This window comes from Bombus fervidus, chromosome 9, assembly GCF_041682495.2.
Source record: "Bombus fervidus isolate BK054 chromosome 9, iyBomFerv1, whole genome shotgun sequence".
In the NCBI taxonomy this organism is placed as follows: domain Eukaryota; kingdom Metazoa; phylum Arthropoda; class Insecta; order Hymenoptera; family Apidae; genus Bombus; species Bombus fervidus.
The window spans coordinates 10904944-10931330 of NC_091525.1; the positions used below are offsets into that span (position 1 = coordinate 10904944).

The following is a 26387-nucleotide window of genomic DNA, read 5'->3' on the forward strand; positions in this document are numbered from 1 at the left end:
AATACATATTAATATCGATCGACCGAAGAGATCTTAAATCTTTTGAAACTATCGACTCGCATAGGTTTGGCACGAAATATTACAAGTCACGAGATAATTATATTATACGTAATGGAGCGCTGAATCGTCCCGATCTCTCTACAAGTAATACTACTTTTATTAAAGGAATGTCTGGCACGAAAGTTGTATAATTTCGAATATTTCCTTGGAAGCTAGTATCCGAGGGTGAAAAAATTAATGAGCGTACGTATCGAATCGAATTAGAAGTAAAAGAGATATAACAATTACGAAGTTTCTCGTTACATACGGTTCTCTCATTCCCGCGTCTCTTCAAGAGTAAATGTAATATAAATTTCAAGAAAGTTTTTACCGCTGGTATTCTCGGTGAAAATTACTTTGAAATTCTGTCATGTTAATTCAAACGCCGTGGGATTTGATGAATCCCAAGTAAAATTATTCAAATTCGGACACAGCGAACCAAAGTAGCATAGCGCATTTCGTAGAATAAAAGTCACGATTCGGATATTATATTCGCTCTAAGATTCTATGGTAACTGTCTGTAATAAACTTCACCCTGGCCAACCTTATAATTACCTTAATTCAAATCGAATCGATTTACGAGTTTATTAGATTTTTTCTCTCAATCTCCAAGCACCTCTTTCACAGCCACTATTTCCAAACGAAAGAAAGTAGAAAAGTGCAAAGGCACGAGATTAAGATCATACGTTTATGATTTTACGACACGTACGGTATCTCGCAAGAGTATTCGTCGTACACTTACTTACTAAGAAACGTTGACGTGTGCGTGTTATTTAAAACATCTTCAAATTTCAAAGACAAATTTTATGACCATCGTAAGACGGGACTGTCGTGATTATATCGACAACATTTTATTGCAATCTGAAGATATAAATACGAGTTACAAGATATCTATTACGAATAAAATTATTGCAAACTAAGAAGGTGATGGCCACTGAACATTGAGAATTATTAATATCGTGAACGATCAGGTATTTAAATACTCTTGCGATCTCTGCAAAACACACACTTGCGATAAATATTTTGAAACTTCTGTATTTTCAAAACGTGACGAATACGATGTTTAACGAATACAATTTTTAGAATATAATTCTGATACGAGTTGGATGTTATTACAATGCCAGTGAAATATCGAAATGTTTCATACAGCAGACGTAATATATTCGTCAAAATTGTGGACGAGTATAGCGATACATTGGCGAGCTACTCTAACTTAAATTATACCAGAGAAATTTAAAATATTCCAATTCGCGTGGAAAGTTGATGCATCTGAGGGTTAATATCATGAATACGAAAACCGTATTTCGCGCGACACGATTCAAGAATAACGGAGCCAGTGGATCAAACGATGCTGGAAGACCAAAAGCTTCGTGTGCCACGGATTCCATGAATGTCTCGTGGCTGCGTTGCGTTATGTAACGTAACTACGTGGTGTAACGGAGTGGTTGGCGGTGTGGGCTTTTACATTGTCCGTTTCTGTGCCACGCACCACCTACCCCCTTCACCCTCCTGTGGTGCTTTCGTCGCTTGGGGACAAAAAAAATCGATAGCCTCTCTCCCCACGATTCTTTCTCTCCCTCTGGCTATCTCTGTCTGCACTTCTGTCTTCCTTTTTCCCACCATATATAGCATATATGCCATCATCCCCTAGCATTTGTGTCTCCGGGTTGTGCGCGCCCCGTGTGTGCCCGGGTACACACGGTACACCGTGTGTACCGAGTTCTCTGGCTGTTCCTGCCGTGTGGCAAAAAGGTGTACAAGCGAATAACAAAGCCCTCGGTTTTTTTACGTTTATGCACATTTCCGCCCCTCCGCCCTTCCGTCAGCCCGGCCATCACAGTGGCGAAACACGCGTCGCCTCAAGAGCTTCGAACTCGCCCGAATGGTCCGACTCTGTGTCTCGTGGAAAAATCATTTCGTCGATTTGACAAGATTTTTGGGTTCCGATCGATGGATAAATCGTAGGATGTTTTACGCAGTTTATTTATAGAAGAGATCGTCGACGAGTCTTCTACTCGGTTGTAACATAAATAAGTTCGGTCAAATAAAGAAAAATATGTATTGAGTTTAACCGAACTTACTTACGTTACAATCCAATGTATCCATCTCGCTGGTTTACAGTTGAGATTTAACTGTTAGACCTGTGATTTTCAATCGATGCGGTGTGCCGCAACAGCTTCTAACGCTACAACTACCCGGTCTTTGCTACGTACCTAAATGTTCTACACGTATAAATCAGTGTAATTCAACGGATATTAGTTAAAACAAATAGATCGATATAATCGAACCTCTGTCTAACTAAAAACCAATATTCATTTTCACAGGAATACCTGTGTACTTTTAGTAATTGTAGAAAAAAAAATCTGGAAACCGTCATTTTGACAAGTTTGATAGGATTCTAGCGTTAAAACGTGCAATATCCGATTACATAGTCAGTAGCACTAATCTCATTTACCTCGGGTTATCAAATCAAAGTAACAGCAGCCGCCCGGTGTGAACGTCTTGTCTTGAACCAAATATAATGTACCTTTTGCGCCCCAGAATATTAGTAATTACCTCGTTTATGCGTGCCATGAAGCGAAACAGATTGAAAATCGCTGCCGTAGACTACGGAGATTGAGTCAATTCTAACAATTTGTTCAACCGCTATGATGCTCTTATCTAACCACCCTCGTCAATGAGAGAATGACAAATCAAAAGTTCCACCGACTCGTCGAGCTGACGATCTAGCGAACCGTTTCGCTTTCATACATTCCGCGGAAGAGGCGCAAGAACGAGGAGCAAGAGCGAGAGAACGGGTCCGCGACTTATAAATCACGTCGACAATCGGGGTTAGTGCAGGCAGCACCCTTGGAAACCTGTTCCACTAAGCGTCTCGTCGGCCATTGTTCCGCTCTATTTCGAACTTTCCTGACCCGCTGTATATAAAAGGGTCGCATCTAATCGCACGTATCACGCATGTTAATTAACAGACCCAGCCCTTTGTACGTCGCGAACAACGACGCGAGATAACCGTAAATTGCTTTCAATTTAACACACGACCAGGGACGATCATTTGTCGTGGGATCGCCAACTGTTCACCCTCCTCTCATCACCGTCCTCCGATAATTCTTCTTTTCTTTTTTTTCTCCTGACGTCACGATGAACAAAGATATTGTTATATTAATTCCCGTAATTGCCTTTCGAGGTTTAGAATCGACGACACGAAATTTAAATAAATTATCTCTTACGATCTTCGAATGGAGACTGTAATCTTTGAATGATCTTTGAATGAAGACTAATGGATCGATCTTAAATCATTAACTACTTCCTTTTAATTTCGTATTAGCACTATGGATGGAACTTTATGCGATCGTTTCGATACTTGAAAATTACGTATAAAATTAACTAGGCTCGTTGTCGCAAGAATTGACGATTTAGAGATCAACGGACATGGCACATGAGATGCTTTGAAAATTGAGATCTCTTTGAACCGGACCTATCGAATTAGACGAAGAGATTGCGTTAAATAGAACGTAAAAGACCTACTTTTTTTTTTTTTCTCGTTTCTTCTCGGTGAATAGTGGCGAGTTTGCCCAGTCTTGGTAGGCTATACTCTCTCATTATACGAGCAAAACAAAACGAGAGGTTGGAATAGGATTAAGTTAATGAGATAAATGAAGTACTCACCTATTTTTCTCGAGCTCGTTATGAGTTGTCCTGCAACGGAAAAGAACGTTCTTGTTAGACTTCAAAGCGGTGAAATCGTTTGCTTTGCGATAGTAAGAAAAAAAAAGAAAGAAGGAAGGGAAAACGTCGGCGTTTCAAGTACCAACGAAATTTTAAATTTTCCACGAAGTAAACGTTCCATTATGCGTGGGCATTACATTTTCTAGTAAGCTAAACATAATATGGACATTTTTCAAAGCAATTTCGTTCTGTCGAATATTACAAATTTATATGACCAAATAACTAAATACGTAGTAAAGTAAAAGAGAGAAAGACAACTGCTTCGTGAATATAACAATTAATACGATAGTGTAAGCGATAGTTGTACGATAAATGATTTGATTCTTGAAAGAAATTAATGTAAATAAAATTCTACGAAAATAAAACGAAAGGAATATAATTTCTACATCTTCGATAACATTAAAATTTCAAGGATTTGATGTTTGAAAATTTGAGAATTTGCATATGTTTACGAATTTCAAATTCTAATAGCTCCGATCTTATTATATGTTATTATTTCGATCGTGTTTTTGATCGACGACCACTCTTCAAACGAGTTGAATGGCCTAATCGCGCGATCATTTAGGATTCAAACGTAGGATGAAACCGCTTTAAAACACGTTCTGTATCAACGCCATTCGGAACAAACGTAGCGGCCTTCAACGTACTGATAAGATATATTTTCAGCGATGTTGTGTTACGATTTTGCCCGATTAACCTTGCATGATAAATCATTGAACTCATTCTTGGAAAAAACAAACGATATTTTGTATACCACTTGAAATACCGTGGACTACATTGAACAATAAATTTCTCCACGCTTACAGGTTTTCGGAATTTACAAAATTTTCTAAAATTGTCAGACCTACTTTGAAACTCGCGAAAATTTCTTAACAATCAAGTGGTCACTAGACTGTGAATACTCGCGCGAATTCGTATCTTGGCGAATTTAAGAAAATGGATAGAAAATTGCTGTAAATTATTAAACATTGTAACGAGTGCTATACTTTGCATTTTCGCACGTTTATATTTCCCATAAATGCATAAAAATCCGCAGTCTAATAATCACGGAATGAAGACTACTATTATTGCGTACAACGAAATCAGATCGCTTCCTCCCGAGAGGGAAAACAAGAAAAAGAGCAAAGAGTAAAAATAAAAAAGAAACGTCAGATACATCAAGCCGGACTGAGAAACGAGTAAAAACTGAAAAGCTACGTCGTCGACGTGTTCGCGAGGATACCAACCTGCTGCCTTGGGATTTTTTCGTCTTTGGCCTTTTTGTGACCGTCCGCATATCATCGGGCATCGGCATCGTCGAAGCGTAGCCATGTTCAGCTTCTGCAATGACAAACCAATCGGTCGGTGAGTTCTGCCGATCCGTTCGCATCGCGCGAATTCCAAAAGATACCGCGCGGCTGTAGGAAAAAAGCGCGCGCTCGCTCGCGGCAAACACGACTCGTTAAAGCGCACGGACACACGGCCGTGCCGGAATAAAGTCACGTTCCCTCTTTCCAACATAACTTACTACGGCATTAAAGCTTCACCTGGACACGGAGCGATTCTTGCTTCACCTATAAAGGGAGAGAAAGAGAAAAAGAGAGAGAAAGAGAGAGAGAGAAACCGGACTGGAGACGCGGAGCGCTCGAAAAGCGCGGAATTTATGTTACGATTTCAGTTAACGCACGCCGCGTGTTCCAGGGAACCAGTCTCGCCGAACGTCGCACGCCGTTGACCTCGAATAAATTTGAAAATGTAACAATGCGAGAACGAGAGCGATCGTGGAACCGGCCACCAGCCGATTTACGAGCTAACGCTGGTCGCCTCGATGGAGACTTAGAGCAAGGGAATCGGCCGATGGAGATTGTTTGTAGGTGAAGAGGTGAAGGATCTTGGACATTGAAAGTAGTATCGTAAATGGGAATTTTTCATGCTTTTTTTGCGTTATAGGCAATGTGAGAGAGAGAGAGAGAGAGAGAGATGTGAGATATCGGAATATTTTAAAACTTATTTCTATCGCTGTGTAAACTAATTACAAAGATTTCTGGTTTTGGAGATTGGGAAATCCTAGTGCGAGTAACAATTTTTTATATGTATTTTCCTGGCGTTTCAAAAGATAAGAGAATTGCTGATTGTTTGAGATAAAGATTGAGATCGGTTCAAATAACGAAGAATGGAAAGTTCGATAATTTTTTTTCTATATTCGATAATTAACTTACGATAGATGCATCTCGCATTCAGCAAAATTAAAAGTTTTTATTTTATCTTGCTTTTTTTGAGATTTTTAGAAGAAGGAAGTAACGTGACATACGAGAAAGAAGAAAATGTTTGGTCGAGAAATTCGTTGAAAAAGGATAAGCAAGTAGGAAACACACTTAAAAAGAAACTACGTATAAACACTATAAATATAAATTTCTAAAATCCTTCGAGAACCACTCTACAACCTATAGAGCCAAGAAGAACGAAGGCCCACTTTTTAAAGCACTTTGCGATACACCATCCATAAATCTAAGAAACTTTCTCAAAAATCAGTATTTTTTCAGTAACTTATAGAATTTTCAACATGTACGAGGAATGTAAAAAGCTGTCTGTTGAGAAAAGTGAAATCAACGCTAGAATACTCGGACAAAGCGTACACGACAGTTCGCATGCCCGGTGGTTCTTTAACATTCCTCTCTAGAAAATTTGTTCGTCGTGCGACAAAACAACGTTTCAAAAATAGCCAGCACTGTAATTTATCACGAAAATTGCGCTCAGGATGGCGGGAGCTAAGCGCAAACAGGTCTCATCGGGTCGAGAAATTGATATTATGTAAGGGGACAGTCAGACAGCAAGAGGACAGCGAGGTAAGGACACGATGTGCAAAAACTCGACGAAACGACTGTGACGACTAGCGATGGGATCAAGTTCGGTATTTATTCGCGGATTCAAGCCAATTCTAATAGAAAAGTTTCATTTCGTGACATTCGAGTGATACTCGTATCTTTCATCATTCTATATTTATAAAGTATTGGCATAATATAAGTTTGTTTCGAATTCCAGAACAGACACATGTGGAATTTAAGTGTTACTCAAGATAGAATTGAATGGAATTAGATAGTTGAACACATAAAATTTCGTAAAATTCAACATTGTAAATAAAGATTTGACATATTTTTACAGCAGACGAAGCTTCTAATGTCTTGTAATTTGGAAGTTACGTATTTGAATGTTACCAATCTATGTTTTGTAAATGTTATTTCATTTGTTTATCCATATTATAATAATTACGATCGTCGTCTTTCGCAAGCAGATAAGTCGCAAGAAATTAAAATTCTACTCGGAGGTGTCACTTGCATTTCTCGATATTCGAGCCCATCCGAGTCTGAATCTACTTAAAAGTCTGTTTGATTTCTTCGAAGTTAGATTCTTACAATATGCTTGATCCCATCGCTAGAGACGCGTAGTCACCATAACGACTGGTGTAAATTATAAACGCCTCCTCTTGCCGTGTCTCTGGGTCCGATCCTCATCATCATCATCGTACAACAGCCTTAATGGCAGCCTGGTGAAAAAGAACGCGCGCTCGCGCGAGTACACCCGCGACACATCGACCATCTGTCCTCGTGAAAGAAGAAAAGCGTTTCGTTCGCATGCCATGACCATAAGGCTGGCTCGTGCAAAAGAGAAATTCGCCTGCTGAATAGCATGTTACGCGCGTTCATAGAGAGAGAGAAAGAGAGAGAGGGTAAAAGAGAAGAGAGAAGAAGAGAGAGAAAGGGACCTTACGAAACGAGTTTGCCAATTCATAGAGAGAGGGTTGAACAGCCACTCGTTTCCAAAAATTCGAACAAAACTACAATCCTGGTATTTTGCGTGGGAACCTTTGAACAAAGCTTCTCGGAAAGAATGGCAGGAGATTTTGTTTTTTATTTTCTTTCCTTTTTTTATTTTTCCTATTCTTTTCCCTTTGGGTTTTGTTTGCTGTTTTGGCTTAGCGTGCCTGTTGAAAGCTGTCCATGGAGCTGTTCAAGTTGCCATTGAATTTGATTTATTATATTTTTTATCGATCGTAATAGAAATTTCTTCCAGGCATTACAATCCGTATATTCAAAACGACTACATTCGTTCTATATACAATATATTCGTCATCTGTACAAAATATAATACGTTTGTAGTAAATGCCTTTTGAATTTGTTTCCAATTTTACCAACATTACCATGATAATAAAGTTTCTAACGAAGACTAATGAAGTTTCAAAAAGTTTCGTATAACACGCATAATACATTCATAAGAGGTTTTTAAGATGAGTGTTCAAAAACTTTCGTGAGTCGCCGTACACCTTTACTTGCATCCATCTATGTACATTTTCAAGGTAACTTTTACAGACGTAAATTCCACCTCCCCTTACTCCACACCGCATACATGTCCGTTGTAGTATATTAGTAGTATAGTACCTTGTACCCAAAGCGATCCTTCACCCAGTGAATCCAAAACCCGCGAAATTCGCTCGTTTTACCATGACTAAACATGGAAGGGAAGAAGCAAAACTCAACGAGTCAAGGGAATTCTATAGTTCTCTGGTATTTCGACCAAGCTCGATCCCTGGCGATACAAGAGTCGACATCGAGCAATGAATTAACAAAACGTCTCTCTGTCCCTTTGGTGCGCGTGTTAACGGCATGGAAACGCGGGAGTAAAAGTGCACGACCGAATATCCTGGATGCTGTGGCGTGTGTACATCGAGCATCGTTAGCGGTCACGAACATTTCGCACGGCCGCTCGTCCCTTTATTAAACCACGTTTCAACCACGGAATCGGCCAAGAAATACTATGTATAGTCCCGCGCAAACATCCTAAGATACGAGATTTGCGATTAATCAAATTTTAGTTTGGCAGTATCGTAAAAATTATGAGATCAAGAAACAGCAAGAATTATCGCGTTAAACGATATCAATGTCGAATCTTTGAAATCATACGAAAGTACTATTAATTAATACGAAATTCATCGATACTTAAACGCTACGATAAATAGAATGGTGTGCAAATATCTTTTCAAAAAAGGACTGTGACAAATAATCGTCGAAACTCCACGCAAAATATTCGACTTTCCCGCTCCTATTAATTATTAAACGTTATTCGTTCCAAGTGATCGATGTTATTTCAATCTTTTATAAATGAAACCCACGTGTTATTCGCAAGAGTTGGTTACGTTTAAGAAATGTTCTTTCATATCTTCGAATGGTAATGTAATTTTTAGCAGAGTCGGAGCTAACGTAACAATTGTCCCGAGACTATAAATACAATGGGGCTGTGCATACGAGGAAGAGAAAAAAGCCATCGGCGATGCGACGTTGAAATAAAAATTTACACTCTGCTACGCTCCTCTCGGTCTCTATCTTATGCGTTCGTTAACCCGTTCTTCTCTCTTTTGCTACTCCTTTCTCTCAACTCTCCACTCCTTCTCGCCCCTCCTACCTCTATCAGCTCACAATCCAATCCTTTTATTTCTCCTCATCTTTTTCGCGACGTCTACTTCCTCCATCTTCACCTGTAATACCTCGTCTCCTTTCTTCTCCTTTTTATAGAAACGACAGAAGAATCGGAAACGCGTCGCTGGAATCGTCAACGGAGCGATTCAGCGCAAACTGTATTCCGTGGACGAGAGCGGAATTCCTCTCTCGAATCTGCAACAATTTAATTTACCATTCGTTCGTTTGACGCAGGACGTAACTCTACCAGAGGAATACATATATTAATACCGAGCGCGATATTAGTTTAACGCTCGTTGAATACGCGAAAATCACAGAAGCCGATTAACGGCAGTTCCGAGCGCAACCTCGCCGAATACTCGAATATTTGGAATAAGCCGTGGTCTCGAAAGAATGGACTGGTCCACGCGGCTTACGTTAAACCTAGACCCGTGCGAAATTAATCGACCGCTCAAGGCATGTGGACAGCGAACCCAGTACAGAGTTTATATAGCCTGTATTATATCAAAATGAAGCAACTTTGAGTTTACTCCAAAAAATTCTAGTTCTTCGTTTACAATTTACACGAATATTATGCTTTAGGTGACGTTTCGATTTGAAGATCGGAGGTTATGATCGAACGAAGATTTAATTGACTCTTTCTGGTATGTTTCGAATATTATAAAACTCCTTCGTTCGTGTAAAGTGCAAAATATAAAATACAAACGTGTAATACGAAAACGGTGTATTAAGAGTCTTACTCATTTCGTAAACATCGAGTAATCTTCAACGTCACGACCCGTATAGAAAGACAGATGTCACTTACGAGGTATACGTACGTATTTCGCGGTCATGGAAGCGGCCTTGAGCGCGCAATTACTTTCGGACAAAGCGTAACGACAATAACTCTCGGTCCCGAACGTTTTTCAGGGAAATCGTGCCAAATAGACCGATTAAAATAACGTAACAGCCTTATCTCGCGTACCCTCGAGCAATAATAGTTAATGCTCGATCGACGATCCGACGTGATTCCCCCTTGCTCTTCTCTCTCGCTTGACGAGAGCGCGGCCAATAAACCGAAAGCTCTTTCTGGGGCTCGACTACTGGTGTGCTGCTGCTACTCGTGAACGGCCTTAGTGCGCACACGAAAACGTCCCTCTCTTGCTCGCGTGATGCGAGCTTAAACCACGAGAGATCGATGCACGGCAACAGGGGCAGAGAGAGAAGAGAGAAACAAAGAAGCCGTTCTTTCGGGGTGTTCGCGAACGTGTGTGAACGTGACTATACATGGCTCGTTGTGTATGTATATGTATATCTGTGTACGTCACGCGCGCTCCATACCACACGGATCTTAAAAGAAACAGGAAAGAATTACGACACCGTAAATCCCGACCAACTATTCGAAAGCGAAACGTAGCGTCGCGGAAAAATGCAAGGCGACAACCGTTTATTGTGATCTGTGTATTTTGGTTATTTACGTCACACATGGCTTTCGCCCTGGCGAAAACAAGCTTGTAACGTTGGCAGCAATGGCTATTAGTATCGGTTACGTTTGCGAGTCACGTGACCCGGAGAATTTAAAAGAAACGAATAAAAGAGAAAAAAAGTCGAACGAAATGCTTAAGTCGAGGCTTGTTTATGAAGAAAAACGTATACCCTATGAATCATCGACAACCAGAGTACTCGACAAGATATATGTACATATTTATGCAAATGTGTCTAATAATTTCGCGTCGATAACGCGCTCTCCATTAAAGCGACATTAACCGACGAATATTTCTAGAAAAAGCAACGATGAGATATTTGTTCCGATCTTTGTATCGATTTAATTAACTGTTAATTTAATTATAATCGATGCACACGTGTCACATTTCTAAAAATGTAAATAGGTAGAATATTTAATTAGAAAAATAAAATATCAACTGGAAAGAATAGATTTCATAAAATGGATAGTGGGTTAGTGAAATGCAAGAGCAAAGAGAAGGAAGGAGATATCACGGGAATTCAGCACACACACGCGAGCAAACGTAGCATCGGATACGTCACAGCGGTATTATAAGTGGAATGATAAAATGAGATCATCGTTACCGCTTCTCCGCGCACTCTGACGCATACGTGTACACTGCGGACGCGACCTACACGACACAACGACAGTCACACACAGTGCACTGTGAAAAAAACACAAGGCGCGTATATATACATGTGTATATCTACATACATATCTATCTATATATCTACATATATATATATATGTATGTATATTTACTGATAGTGTTTACCGCCGGTTGGCCGAAAAACGAACGTGCACCGCGACACGATTACAGCGTACGCTGCACGTTGCATCACAAGAGCGTACACCGGTGAAGGTCACGCGCTCCAAAACTCACGGTTACCGAAGTACGAAAACATCTAGGCTTGAGCTAGCTCGTCAGAGTCCGGTTCGATATCGGAAAGCTTATCTCTACCTACCTATTCATAATTCGATTAATATATTCTGCACCGCGTAAGTTATCGATGACTGATGACCCACGCTGAAACTTCCATTTCATCTCGATTCGTATATTTTAACCGTAGAAAGCAAGACAATTCAAAAATATTTCCTAGTCACAATTATTGGAATATTTTATATATTAGGCATGTTTCCTCGCGATTATGTAATTTTTGTAACAGTTACGAAACGCAATTTACACATGGCCTGGATGGCAAATCACGTAAAATTAACAGATACGGAATGCGTTAAAACTAGTTAGAAAACATTCGAAAGAGATAAATATGGACTGAAGAAAAAAGCCGGGGCTTCGATTCTATCGGATAATCGCGATATTGATAAAAAAAAAGTGCCGCGAACGAAAAAACAGAGATGAAGATAGGCGTAATAATAAAGGTCGCGTTCTAAGATCCAACGACGGTAAGTACACGCGCGTTCGTTGCCATGTGCCAATGACATGGTACACACGCACGAGACACACAGGCGCAACCACGATGAAACTTGCCGGCGCGCGGTGCTCGCGAAGAAGAAAGGAAAAGAACACAGATGCGTAGATGTACGCGTAGTATAGGCAGCAGAGTAGTACTCACCTCTTTCTCTTCGTTCAATATACTCGGCGGCCTGTAGTAGGGCAGCAATGCTCATATTTCCCCGATTTGGCGTAATTTTGGCGACTTCGGTTCACTACCTCTTTCCCTGTAATCCCGGCACACACACCGATGATCACCGCCGCGCGCGCGACACACAACGCAATAACCGTTTAGAGACGCACACGACGAGCACCAGCCCCGTATACACCGCGCGGCCGATCTGTTGTTGTTGTTGATGTTGATGTTGGCTGGCGCTGGTGTTGCCGCTTCTCGAACTTTTCTCTCCGCCCGCCTGTTCAACCGCCGCTCCTTCTCCTCCCCCTCTTCCACGACCGCCACCTCTTCCTCCTTTTCTCGTCCGTCCGCGCGCCTCGCTGGCTGCGTTCGCTTAGGTGCACGTAACACACAAGCGCGCGCGCGTGACTACCGAGACTAGCCCGATTTCAAACGCGCACTAGATTCGCGGACGGCAAATCGATGGCCAGGCCTTTCCAACCGCGATACGCATCAAGAACTGTCTTTTTTTTTTTTTTTTTCCTCTCTCTACCACGGTATATATTCCGTCGACTATTTCGCGATATACGTTTCCCTTTGTAGCCTGTTTGCACTAACCGTTCGACGACTTTCAGTCTATCTCGTCCGTGTCTGTCTACCTTACTTCCAATTCCACTTGCCCTTTTATTTAAAATGCTAGTTTCCTTTTCCCTTGTTCTATACGTTTCTTTTCTCCCCCTTTACTACTCAGTGGCGTTTCACTTTAACTCTGTACAGCTTGTGTAATATTCTCCTTTTCCTATCTTTATGTTTTCTGCCTGACTTCGTCGGTTCTCTTCTTCTTTCTTCACCTTCGTTTCACAACATTCACTACGATCACACCAAATCACGTGAAAATGGCAAAAAAGAAAAGAAAAGGAAAATCAACGACCGATAGGATATACGCGAGGCAAGAGAATACGACGCACCGCTGCTCCACACTTCCATACGCGAAGTCGCGTGCGAGCGAACCGACAAATCGTGTTTTACGAATACGCGACAAAGACGGAAGAGACAGACAGAGAGCTCACGCGAGCAAGCAAGTAAGCGCGAACGGTACAATTGGAAAGAAGCACACTATAGTACAGTCACTAGGCGAGTCGAAAGGGTCGAGATTACGCGTGTCGCCGGTAATTTATCGCGGACGCGAGCGACCGATCAACCAAGCGAGCAAACCAACGAATGCGAAAGAACCTGACCTCGATCAGTGGCCGGTTCGACTTGTGCGCGCTCCACCAACTATTATTTTTGGTCAGGAAACGAGTATCGCGTACTGTGCACAGCGTGCATGTGCATGCGACCACTTTACGTGCCGGCTACTTGTTTTGTGCAGCGACCTTGAACGCGTAGATCTTACTGGGAGCCATGCACCAAGTGGCCTGGGAGCATGGATCTAGATGTTGCAATATTTCCAACGTATAACGCCAATGTACTCGTATATATATATATATCGTGGTCACCGAAACAAAGTAAAGAACACGTTCGAGAACTTCAAAATGAAATATAGAACGACAAAATTTTCGCAAAGAGTAAATCGTTCGTTCCGGACGACGAATCTATCGCCGTTTTTCTTGATTCACGCACGTAACTCGGTCAACTTGGTCGTGAGGTCAACGATTCCCATGAAACTCACGCAATACGCAGTTTGCGGTAGCAGACGGACACACACGTACACACACGCAACCAATGTCGAGCGGTGTGCCAATAAAACCGCAATTTACTCGTCAGAGAAAACGTACGTTGTCACGCGCAAAACACAGAGGCAAATCTTCTAGAAACTCGCATGATACGCGACCGATCACGGTAATGCTCGTACTGGTTTTCCGCTCACGATGAGCACGTAGAAAGGCGCTCCCTTGATTCTGTTCTCGACTGGATTGCAAGCGACTTTTAGTATACATGCACGTTACACCGCACAAACATGCCTATGCACACGCACGTAATGCGAGTGAAAATACGTGTGTACATGTGTGATCCGTAATAAGTGTGGTTCCCATACAAGAAACAACGGCAACACGATGGGTGCATACACACGTTCACGGTATGTGGAGAAAATGTGTGCGAATACAGAGCGCGAATAAAACCGATACGCAATATACACGGAGCCGGCCTAAGGATCACGCGAATGTATATTGCGTATCGGACGATACATTAACGGCTCGTTTCTGACAATGATCATTTCTAACGCAAATGTGCTACCTCTCCGACCTGTATACATACAGCAAAAACGCGTGCGTACGTATGACGTTGAAGATCGAATGTATTTCGACCCTATCGTCCACCTAGTGACATTTGGCACGCCGGATACGTTCGCTCACACACGAAAGTAGGTGCAGCTGAGCGACGACGTAAAGAAAGACGGTCACTGTGTGGATCGGCACTGCCTAACACTACTTCTACTGCACAGGTTTTCGCGGGTACAGAGTGGGGGGGCTAGTCAGGACAAAGAAAAGGAGGCTCGAAACTGACCGACGACGACGAGCCCACGAGCCCCCGACGACGACGACGACTACGACAAGCCGACGACGAGCGAGCGACAGCCTGATACCTCCGCACTTCGCGAGCACTCTCACGCATTTATCGATGTCAAACGTCTCTGCACCGTAGAAGCACCAGGCGTCGTTTCTTACGGTGTCGCTGATTGGCCGAGCGGTGCGCCAGTGCACTGCCTCGGCCAATCAACGTTGACAATACGACCCTGCCGTACGAGCCGCCACCAGCACCGGTCGTGTCACGTGAATCTCATGCCCGAAAACAAAACAAACAGCTGGCTGTGTTCCTTGCCTCGCTCTCTTGCACGCTATCGTGCGTGTACTTTTCATGTACGATATTCCTCCAGTAGGGAAGACACTCCCCTTTTTCATCTAGAATATACTAAAACTGAGAAATAATATATCAGGAAGTAACGCGTTGATCGATCACGCTGGTACCGATTACATCGGGAATTAACTTATTATAATACACGATGTATTTTTTAATAATTCAAATCCCACTTATTCGTTTCGTTATAATCTGTTCGATCCTCTTGTAAGAAACAATTTTTATTCTTTTGTTATATAATTTAAATATAATAATTCTAGAATGTCGCTCGGTACTTCCGTACATTATGAAATTTAAGATAAGTGCATTTGAAAATTCATATAATCGCGCCATCTTTTGTATCCCATTTAGCGTCATCCATACTTTTTCAAATTGGTACTTCTGAAGATCTGAGTCTCTCGAGATCTATAGCGTTCGGTATAGTATTTGAATATATATAAATTTATAGTTCGATTCAACAAAATTCGATCATTTTGTACTTTATAATAGTGATAAATATGTGTGACGGAAGGATAAAATACAATAATTTACCGATTTCTGTGATTATCGTCAAAGGTTAGAAGAATTTCTTCGAAAAAGGTGATGATCTCTTGGTAAGTTACACAAAATCAATAATTTCTATATAGATCGTATTTAATTTAAAAAATGAAGAATGACATTAGGAAGAATGCACACGTAGATGTACAATTATATACATTATAACAATTTTTGTCGTTTCACGCATCGTTATTTACGAGTGCAATTGTTATTTTCACTTGTTGTGCTATGACAAAGAATTATATTCGTATGTAACTATGTTTCATTGCGATATATTTAAAATCAATACATTTGCGACATGACAAATCTAATTAATTCAACATTAGAAAATATTATTGAAACTACAAATTATAAATATAGCTTTATTGCATTTTTACTAAATAATTGCCTAACCCAATACATTTTCAACTAATTAAAAAGTAACAATAGATTTATAAAGATTTCTTCTGAAAATAATAATTTTTCAAAATTACATAATTTTTGCATACTTTTATTATAAGGCAAAAATTAAAACACATTTAAGTTGAACAACTTATAAACTTGTGAAGTACAATTTAAAATATTACTTTGTTTAGTTGATAATTCACTTTTTATTTATTTCTTTGAAAAAATACACAATTCTTTGTAATTTGTACAATTTTGTAAATTGATTTCTATTATATTGAGATATATCATTTTGATTAAAAAAATTTTTATGATTAAATTACATGCGAGATACAGGAGTGATATCTAGTAAAGCAAGTGCATTTTGAAGCACAATTTGCAATGCATGTAGCATATATAATCTGGCAGTCATTGTTGGAATCAAATGGTCATATGCTTCCTATAATGAAAAAATAATATATAAATAATAAATTATTAATCATGCAATAAGGTTTATAATTCAATCATTAACATTGGTCAGTAATAAAACTTACAGTTAATATTCTAATTCTATGATAGTAGATGCTAAATTTTTGGCACAGTTTAGACAAAAATATACAAATAAATTGTGTATTTGTTTGGAAGACAGGATCATATCTTAAACAATCCTTTATCATTTGTTGATATCCAATAACAAAATTATATATAAGTTCCCATTCTTCCTAGAAATTATAAAGTTTCTGAGTCATTGTAATGTTTTCTTTCATAAATTGGAGACATTGATAATTTAGTATCTTTTGAATAAAATACCTCTTGATTTAGTAAAGAAAAATCTGTATCATTGACACATGGTAAATTAGGATATTCTCCTCTTAAACTTTTATCATTATACTTTTCAATGATAGCTGTTATTCTTGCTGTATTATATAATATAAAACATCCACCTAAAAACTAATAATGGTAGAAATTGTTCCTTTAAAAATTCTAAGAAATTCATGCAAAATTCAGAGATGAAAGAACCTTTTGTGTTCGTGGTACTTTTATCGGTAGCAACATTGCATCCAATAAAAACAGGACGGCTTGGTTTTACAGATAATAATTCAAATGTAACTGCTGCTTTTGCAAGATTTTCAAGGAAACATTCTTCTGTTTCTACGTTAAATTCCCGTGCTTCAAAATATTTATGTTCATTTAATGCTTTTAACTCTATAATTTTATTGTTAATATATTCTTTATACGTTAGTTTTGTCTCTTTACAGTTTGTTTCTGTATTTTTTACCACACCACATATACACCTCTCATAATTTTCTCTCACATTTCCTTGCGACTTAGTGGTAAATACAAATCTGTGATCAGAGTGCTCATCTGATAGTTTAGACCCTTGCAGGGTCAAAATCTTTTCAGTGACATGTTGTATTAAGTGTAATCTTCTAGTTGTGAGTTCTGATTCCTTATCTTGAAGCGATATGAAACTAAAGATCTTGTTAACTGAAAAAGTTTTCCCAAAGTCATTCTTAGATGCTATAACTGCTTTGATCGAGCTCTCTATAAGAGGGGTACGTTGTAAAAATAAACAGACTCTTTCTCTCTCTAAAAGATACTTGTGTAATTTTATAGACCAATTACTACTCGATGATATTAACAACTGTAAAACCTGCAAAGATATCTTTTAGTTTTATAGCTAGGTTATGTTTCTTTCCTTCATGATGATATTTTTTATTATATTTTACCTGATTTGCAATGTCTGCATCAGTGTTGTTATTTGTTCCACCACCTCGAACATATAGAAAATGTTGCAAAATTGTTGTACACTTTTCTTCACATTTATCTGTGTCTTTCAACAAGTTTTTCCATACTTTAAGGCTAGGTATAAAATATAATTCACCATTTATTGCTAACTTTTCATTATTTACCTTGACAACTGAGGTATTTTTGCAATTATTACCACTTAAATATGACGTTATATTATTTATAAGCAACTGCATGCAAATGGGTGATGTGCTTTCCATTTGTGACTCCATGTGTCAGTCACTCCAGTGTGAAGTAACCTTAACAACTTACTCCAATGTGAAGCATATGATTCTGAAATTAGTTTCACTTATAAGGCATGTAACATTCTTAACTTACGTTTTTTATTTCAATTATTAAAATTGTTTGCAAATTATATAATCCTATGATATACTCAAATCTAAATATGTTTTATAATTGATATGTGGTAATTAGAGATTGTTGAAACTACAAATATTAGACAACTAAATTAGAAAAATTTGTAACAATTTTTGAAGTAAAATAATTAAAACGAACGTGTTTTTTCAGTAGTTTCTTTATTAGAGTCACAAGTCGAATTGTGCAAATAAGTGATTGTAAACATTAACATTAATATAATAGTAGCTATACTTAAGATAAAGTATATACGTATATTTTACAAATTCATCACAAAAAACAATTTTCTATTTAAGCGTATCTAGACTGACGATCGATCATTAAATAAATTTACTCAGCCATAGTACTGTAATTAAATTCTATAATTTACATCGCTCTCTTTGATAACAATTATCACATAGAATGATGATATTTTACGTATGCTATTGCAGCCAGTTCCTTGCAAAATTCTTCTGTCACGATCACGCTTTCGAACAGGATATTCTCCTTCTCTCTAAAAATCACGAAACAATTAATCTTCCGAAATTACCAAACGAACCAAATTACGATATAATTAATCATTCCTATTCGTATTTACCCTTCGTGAGAACAATCTTCGAGCAATCGTTCTCGTGTCTCCGTCAGCATTTGCTTGTGATCCGGCGTCTTTGGTACCTCGTTCACCAGCTGCTTGACAACTTTTTGCAAGCAGGTGAACAAGTTCTTCGTGCCGGGTGCTACTGGTAGCAACGGATTCAGTAAAAATTCATGCAGGTACGGATGAGGTAAAAGCGCAAGCCTCGAGATCACCACCGTCAGTTGTAGGTTGACCTCGTACTTTTGCCTTGGAATACTCGCCACTTTCTCAAAAAGCATCGTCATAAACGGCCCCATGTAAAATCTTACGGAACAATGATCTGCTTCCGGTCTGGAATCAGAACTCGCAGAATCATCCATGGTTACTGCCTCTAGCGGCCAGGCCATCAGCGAGCAGTCTGTCAGCACAGTAGAATACTGCCTTTCCAAGTCAGCCATATACCGTTCGTAATTGTTCACGTCCGTGTCTGTTTGTAGATAACGAGGAATCAGGGACAGGAAACTGAAACGGAGGTTGATACGAAGCTAAAAATGTTATACCATTACACTGTTTCATTTGCATATGCAAATATCGTTGCGCGAGGGAAAGTGTTCGAAGTTTTTTAGTACATACGCTGAGAAAACATATTCAGTTGATGACGTATCGAAATGATTGATCGAGACTTTCTGTTGATTAAGCTTTCTCACTTTGTGTCACGCTTGTCAAGTACTATAAGCATGTACATTATTGAATTATTACTTTTTTTTTCATATTCTATTTATTCGAGTGACAAGGAATGTCTCCGTCATAAAACGTTCTTTTGATGAAAGTTTTTCTTTTTCTTTTTTTTCTTTTTTTTTTTCTATGTACGATGGTGAGAGTTTCTGTAAGATTCTTACCAATTTACAATTCTATGAATATTACTAGGTGCTAATGTCCGACTATGACTTTGCTCGTAGGAGAGGTCTAGCGAACCCTTCTTCTTTTCTCTTTCTCTTTCGTCCTCCTCGTCGCTCCAGGATGCAATTGCACTATCCGCCGCGGTGTTGTCGTAATAGCCTCGTGTTGACAAATATACTAATACGAGACAGTGCAGTATATGCTCGTTTCGTTTCTCTATCATCTCCTCGAACAGCTTCAATGTTTCCAGCGTTAAATCGTCACTGTCCGTGAAGCAGTTGTCTATCAGTCTATGTAGTACAGGCGACGTCCATACGTTCGGTATCTCTGGTCCTCTGTCGCGACCCACGAGCCAGTAACTTAATTCTAAAGAAAGAAATTATCAATATCGTTTGATTTAATTTTGAAATATTGGCAAGGGTCAAAGAGCAATTTTTCTTCGTCTCTTACTATTTAAAGGAAAAAGTAAACAAACTCTATCAATCCTCCAGAAACTCCAAGCAAAAAAAAATTGTTAATTCTCCATATTTTAACATAAATTATATACAAACCTGTACATAAGGCGCTAGATGTTAATTCCTTCAAACATTTCGTAATCAATGCCGTGATAAGAACAACATGATGTTCAGCCAGGGCTGGTGTCACGATTTTCTCTAAGAAATTCACTTTAATGTTCTTCGCCAACGCGTTTGCCACGTCTGGATGCGCTTCCCTTATCAGTTGATTGCAATAATCAAACCACATGAAAAACGCGGCGACCTGTCTGCAGCCAGAAAATTTTTTCTCCTTCGTCCACATTGGTGAATCTAAACCCCAAGTAACATCCACGCCGTCGATCTCTGCTGGATCGACATGCGCTGGGATGGCGTTGAACAGGTTCTCTAATCTATTTGGTATCAGGATTGCTAAGTCACTGTTTGCTACCATTTGTGCGAACGATGGATCCTCCAAGGATGCAAGGACCATTATTCCTTCGCAGGCTCTTATCCTCACGGTATTATCCTGGAAGAGGAAACATTCTTGTTTAAGAATTTGTTGTCTGCTTGACTGTTCTTTGCATTTTAGGATTTGGAATATTTAATCCATAGCTGTTATTAATATTGAAATTGCAGAATTAGTCCGCAAAGTATGGATAACATAACATAAGGAACTATTATGATAGTTTACTTTCATTGTTTAAAATTCGTGGCTTACCGCGCTATTTATGTAACTCAACAAGGCATCCAATAGAAGGCATTTTGATTTCTGTGGAGTGTCCGGTCTCAGAAGATTCTGATCCCCTTCTGCGCAATTGGACTCCTCGAAAGCAGTCCCGTACTCAACGTCCAATCGTAAATCCTGGAGATTCTGCAAATGTGTATCTATCTCGTTCATCAGAACGACGTTCTCGCCTTTTTGAGAGATGTCGCAGTCCTGAGAGTCGGAAGATCGTACCGTGACACTCAAATTCTCATCGCAAATCGGTTTCTCGATTACCGGACTAGAAGATTGCGAGGCATTCTCCACTTCCCTGGAAGATATCGACCCGTTCGATTGACTAGATGATCCCCTCGTTCCATTCTTACTGGACGGTCTGTTAGTCTCCACAGACCGTCTCCTACCATTTTCCGAGTTAAACAGGTTGGGATTTATCAACGTGACCGCCTGAGTGTCCAGTGGTTCAAATAAGGGATTAAAGTTATTTTTTCTTCTGTTTGGGACGTAGGTAACTTTTTCCACTTCCACCCTTTCGGAATTCCTTCTGGTAGAGGCGTTATGCCTCTGAACAGTCGGTGCGTCGTTTATTATGTTGGTCACGTGAGGGTACTTGCAAACTAGGAAGCAAAGCGTGAGAAGAAACTGGACCTCCTCAGCTTCCATAGGCGATGGTGAGTTTCCATTGCACAGAGCGATCAATCGTTGCACTGGTCCATAAATCGACGTGTGATGCAGCAGTGGGTACTTAGATCTACCTAGCAATTTTCTTAAAAAAGACAGGCAAATGGTTCTCATTCCGGGTGGAGTTTCCGCGCTGGCGAGCGTAGCCAGCAGGTCCAGTAGCTTGTGCTGCAACAGGTATTCGAGGCATGGTCCTGGTTCGTTTTCGTCCTTCTCCTCTTCTAACAGTATTTCCAGTAATCTGTCCAAATGTCGTGGTATGCCCGTGGACTGTATGGGCACCTTGCAATCTGTCAGGTGATTCACATAAAAGTTCATAAGCTGTTTCCAATGGTAGGTGAAATCTTGCAGCGGCGTGGCAGGCGGTGCTATCTGCAAACGATAAAAATTCATAAGTACAGCGCCTCGTTTAAAGGAAAAAAACTGATGACGACCAAAACGTCGACCGGGAATCGTACTACGTCATTCGAATCGTTGTTGAGAAAAACCAAGTAGGATACAAAACACGGTAGATTATTAAATGTGCACATGTTAATGAGCTACCGTTGGTTCGCCCGTAGATGCAACTTGAAATAATTATATAAGCCGCTAAATATAACGACGTACATCTTGCAACGATTAGACAACGCGCAAATACGTGTGTAGATCGAGATGGGCAGATTTTGCGTATTACCGGCATGGTATTGGCCGGCCGAAAGTTGGCTACGCCGCACCGTTGTGTTTGTTTGGATTTTTTTATGGGCGCCAAACGAGCGCGATTTAAAATCGATCCGGCCGCGCACGAAGGACGGGAAGAAAAAATTCGTAAGAGTAGACAGTAGCGTATCGACTATGACGAAAGGCACAACATACAGATCGATACACGCAGAACGTAAATAAATACAATGGCACATGTAACAGCGCGCGGTGATCGAACGAAGAGAAATCGTCGTTTACGTAAAACATATAATGCCGCACTACGATCGATGGATACTGCCTTAAAATATCTCTTACACCGTTTACAATGCTCTGCGAACAAAGGAGAAAATATAAATGAAAATGTGCGTGTCTTTTTTTCTCGGTCGAATGAATGGAGAACATTGTACGCAGTCGCGTGGTCGAAAACAGAAGCGACGACGAAACTGCGGAATTTATCAGGGTTATCACTCACCACATCAATGGCATTCTTCAGCGCGATTTGAATGCCACTAATCATCTTAACGCACCGTCCGATCCTGGTCCACAATTATTTCTCGCTATGCACGCGCCTTGTGGCCGTTTCTCGCGTAATCGCCCGTTTCTGCATAATTTCTCATTGTTCGTTCCCGTATCACGGTGCTATACCTCACTGTCGCTGCGACAGCGAAACTTTGCTGCTTTGACGTGTTTTGTTTCCTGTCAGCTACCACCAGGTGGTGTTGTTATCGCCAAGCATGTATATATACGTATTGTTATGACGTTAGGTACGATGATTGAGAAGAGAGATTGGGGGAACGGTACAGATTACATTGCGCGTACACTTGAATTTCTTAGTTTCGTCAAATAATAGATTTATTTTAAGAGAAATTTTATATGAATATTTTTAATGACTTTCGTTGGAAAAAGTAATCGATTTGTAAAGATAAACGTAGTTCGTAGTTCGCCCTCTAGTGGCGTGCAGAGAAGATATCGTTGTAGAAAATACATTTCAATTAGGTTTGCCGAAGGTCGAAAAATTAAGCGGAACCAAATTTTTAGATTCGAACTGTGATTTCTTCGGTACGGGAAGATTATACCGAATATCTTAATATCCCTCGAATTTATATCAGAGTTGAATGCGATTAAAATTACTTGCTCCGTTATCTTCGGTATTTTTCCTATTATATATCACTCATTTTCTAATCAAGGTTGATCGATATAATCGCTGATAAGATTTCGAGATACCTGTCTAAATATGCTAATAAAACGTCTAACTATCGAGAATATTTACTCGTGTTTACCGTGATCAAACATTCAAGAAATCAAATAAATTTCGTACCATTCCAATTTGAAAATATCCAAAATTTTCCTACAAAACCTTCGCGCAATAATTATCATTACAAATACTCTATCTCTTTAAACAGCCACCTTATCTTTATTGTTCCCCTTCCGTCCACGAGAGAAACCTTTCGTTACCTTTAATATTTCTTAGAACTGCAAACTCTGTCTTATCAAAAGGTCTTATCAATATATCAATATATCAGATATATACTAACGTAATAAAAACTGAAAAAAAATATTTAAATTATATTTATTAAATACATAAATTAAATGTATATATAATATATCGATATATTAAAAACATTGATCGAGCACCAAAATGTTCTCAACTCTTTTCAAACGCGACATGGTAATGGCACATCGATCGTGAGCAACAGCATTTACGATGACTTTTATTTTGCACCTTTAACGTATACACATCTCAACAACATTAACCAGTTTGTGAATATAAAAAAAGTCGTGACAAAAAATCGTGAAAGCGGTTCAGGCTCCGCCGATATAATCGATTCGCTGTCTTCGACGATTTTCCCGACTCAATTCTACTCGCTCCTTCGAATCGATCGATTCGTTCGCGATTAACCGAGGAAAACAACTTTGTCTCTCACTAAACATCCTACCAAATTTCTTGTCGGACGCTCGACAGTTTTACAAATACGCTGTCGCGATCTAAATCGATGAACAGTACAGTTAGATCGCGCGCCTCATGAAGCCGCTGATTTTTCTTACGCAGCCTAGAAATACAGTAATTCGATGCTCGACCACAGGAATTCACCGCATTGTAGGAATCCGAACGTGATCGCACTTGTACTCGTACTTTGTCGCTTTTTTTCTGTCACATTAATTATCTTTAGATCTGTGCAGACGCATGACACAATATCGTTGGAATTTCGCACCAGTGGCGCTTTACTATTTTATTTTTCTTCAAAGCTGACAATTCGAACGGAAGAACTTTATTTCTCGTTTATATATATATATCATTTAGTTATACAATTGGCTATAGTTGTACTATCCTTTTTGAGACACCTTTACCGATCCACAATTCGAATAATTTTCTAGTACCATTTCCCGATGCTTCAACAATTTCCAATATCAATTTCCGATGCATCATCAACAATCTAAAACTACGGGATACGGAATCACACAGCGTCACTATCAACAAAATCACAACGAAATAGCGTCGTTGGTGTGCATGGTGTCTTACAATAATAATCGGTAGAATACGCGACGACACGTTTCCTACTCGTGTCGACATCGCACGTTAAATCGAACGCTACGCTCACGTGGATCCGCGTGATCGCGCTAAGTATACCGCGGCAGAGCTACTCACCACCTTTAGTCTCAATAGTCGCCGCAACATCGATGACGAGAGACCAGCAAACGATCGGAGACGAACGTTCGATTCGGTTCGGTTCGAGAAAACGGAACGAAGCAGAGAATCTTCGCGTGATACGACGATCACGAAAGAATTCTCTTTCTCTCTCTCTCTCTTCGTCGACGGATCGACCGTCAACGCGAATTTTATCGGTACACACCGTGAAGTCTTATCGAAATGACGACGAAAATAAATACAGAATATATAGCAACAATTCCTCGTCCTGGCCAAGTTTTTGACCGACACTTTTCTTCCCGTCACTGTTTCGTAATCCGAGAACGCGAACCGAATGACAATCGAGCCCAGATCCGGAAAGTACGGGGCCATCCTCATCGCGCTTTCGAGTCGCGTACGAAACAATAGAAAGAAAACTTTGGAGTAAAGATAGAGGAGCGGTGATTCTTCCTTCTTCGGGTAGCTAGGATCTGTTCGATCCGTATCGTGCTGTTTATGTTCAAACCACGAATTTTTTACTATTTCTGATAAAGTTCCGCAGACCGGGCTGAATGTCTTTTTTTTTTTAAATTATATAAGTCGACACGATCAGTTCCACACGATTGACTTCAGAAATATATGATTACTTTATATTTAATTATAAATTTCTATGATCTATCGAACCGTAATATCGACATTAATGATATAATGGCATAAAGAGGAGAATATCAGGTCATAAGTAACGCGGTTCTTCTGAGAGCCGAGTTTGATAGAATAGAATTCGATACGACGTCAATTTTGTAAAGTTGTACTAGTAGCCGAATAAAAAACGTATTAGCTCGACTAATTACTAGTTGTAGAAAATTGAGAATAATACCTAGATACTCATACATATGGTAAAATTTTGTTTATCCCAGGAATAAAACAGCTGCGATAATTATAACGAAATGGTTGTGGTAGTACAAGTTTGTTCGCTAATTATTCCCTTTCAGAAAACTAAAGTCGAGCACGTTTGTACGTTTTGTCTCATTGTAAGCTGATACATAATTTGATGCAACTGTTCTTTCTTTAACATGGATGCAATTTATACCGAACACTATTCAGTGTTCCTGTCTCCTCGATGCATTTTTTGTGTTTTTCTATTATATTTTATAATTTTACAATTTATAGGATTCTGTTGCGAATTCGCAAGACTTTATGAAAATGTGACGCGATCGAACGTTTCTTCAATTTAAAAACTTCGTCAATTGTATCATTTTCCTCTTGAATCCTTCGACCGTAGTTCGGATAATAAAAGCTCAGTTACGAGTTTCCAAACGTATATTACACGGATTTTTACCGTACCGAGGAAAACCTGCATTGCTTATGACTTACGAGAATGATCCAATATGCAGACAAAGTATTGAGAAAGGAATTTGAGTATCGAGTAACTTCAACAATGATGTTTTTCTAAATTGCTTTAGTTCAAAGAGGAGAAATTCCTATTTATTAGATAATTGTAAAAAGAATAAGATGCTTGATAGTTAGATCGAACGATGCTTTCCTTGAGTAACGAGTT

The 26387-nt window shown here is 39.5% G+C and overlaps 3 protein-coding genes across 17 annotated transcripts in view; all 3 read right to left on the reverse strand.

The window, feature by feature from the left end:
• Mxd (MAX dimerization protein) overlaps nucleotides 1-14924 on the reverse strand; it is a 233250-nt gene extending 218326 nt beyond the window's left edge. For 2 of the 11 annotated variants that reach the window (XM_072011081.1, XM_072011082.1), the window contains exons 1-4: nucleotides 14508-14895; nucleotides 12276-13139; nucleotides 4995-5088; nucleotides 3709-3738 (exon numbers count right to left, since the gene is read on the reverse strand). In XM_072011081.1, the coding sequence (XP_071867182.1) occupies nucleotides 3709-3738; nucleotides 4995-5088; nucleotides 12276-12330 (179 nt within the window). In that variant the 5' untranslated portion in view covers nucleotides 12331-13139; nucleotides 14508-14895. The other 9 variants (XR_011800738.1, XM_072011077.1, XM_072011079.1 and 6 more) reach the window with 9 other exon arrangements.
• Nucleotides 14925-16231: 1307 nt separating this feature from the next.
• Nucleotides 16232-18107, reverse strand: LOC139991148 (uncharacterized). Its single transcript, XM_072011024.1, has 5 exons — nucleotides 17759-18107; nucleotides 17049-17682; nucleotides 16839-16972; nucleotides 16583-16750; nucleotides 16232-16488 (listed from the first exon to the last, which is right to left on the reverse strand). The coding sequence occupies exons 1-5, from the start codon at nucleotides 18047-18049 to the stop codon at nucleotides 16369-16371; spliced, it is 1347 nt and encodes a 448-aa protein (XP_071867125.1). The 5' UTR covers nucleotides 18050-18107; the 3' UTR covers nucleotides 16232-16368.
• Nucleotides 18108-18404: 297 nt separating this feature from the next.
• On the reverse strand, nucleotides 18405-25350 carry LOC139991138 (FHF complex subunit HOOK interacting protein 2A). Of its 5 annotated transcripts, none has more exons than XM_072010999.1 (6): nucleotides 24851-25350; nucleotides 20842-21897; nucleotides 20199-20649; nucleotides 19647-20013; nucleotides 18769-19269; nucleotides 18405-18684 (listed from the first exon to the last, which is right to left on the reverse strand). In XM_072010999.1, exons 1-6 carry the CDS (start codon nucleotides 25226-25228, stop codon nucleotides 18585-18587), a joined length of 2853 nt encoding a protein of 950 aa, XP_071867100.1. In that variant the 5' UTR covers nucleotides 25229-25350; the 3' UTR covers nucleotides 18405-18584. The 5 variants fall into 5 exon arrangements, with proteins under 5 accessions (XP_071867100.1, XP_071867102.1, XP_071867104.1 ...); XM_072011001.1 differs by lacking the exon at nucleotides 24851-25350 and adding an exon at nucleotides 22676-22914; XM_072011003.1 differs by lacking the exon at nucleotides 24851-25350 and adding an exon at nucleotides 22132-22511.
• Between the last annotated feature and the right edge of the window lie 1037 nt (nucleotides 25351-26387).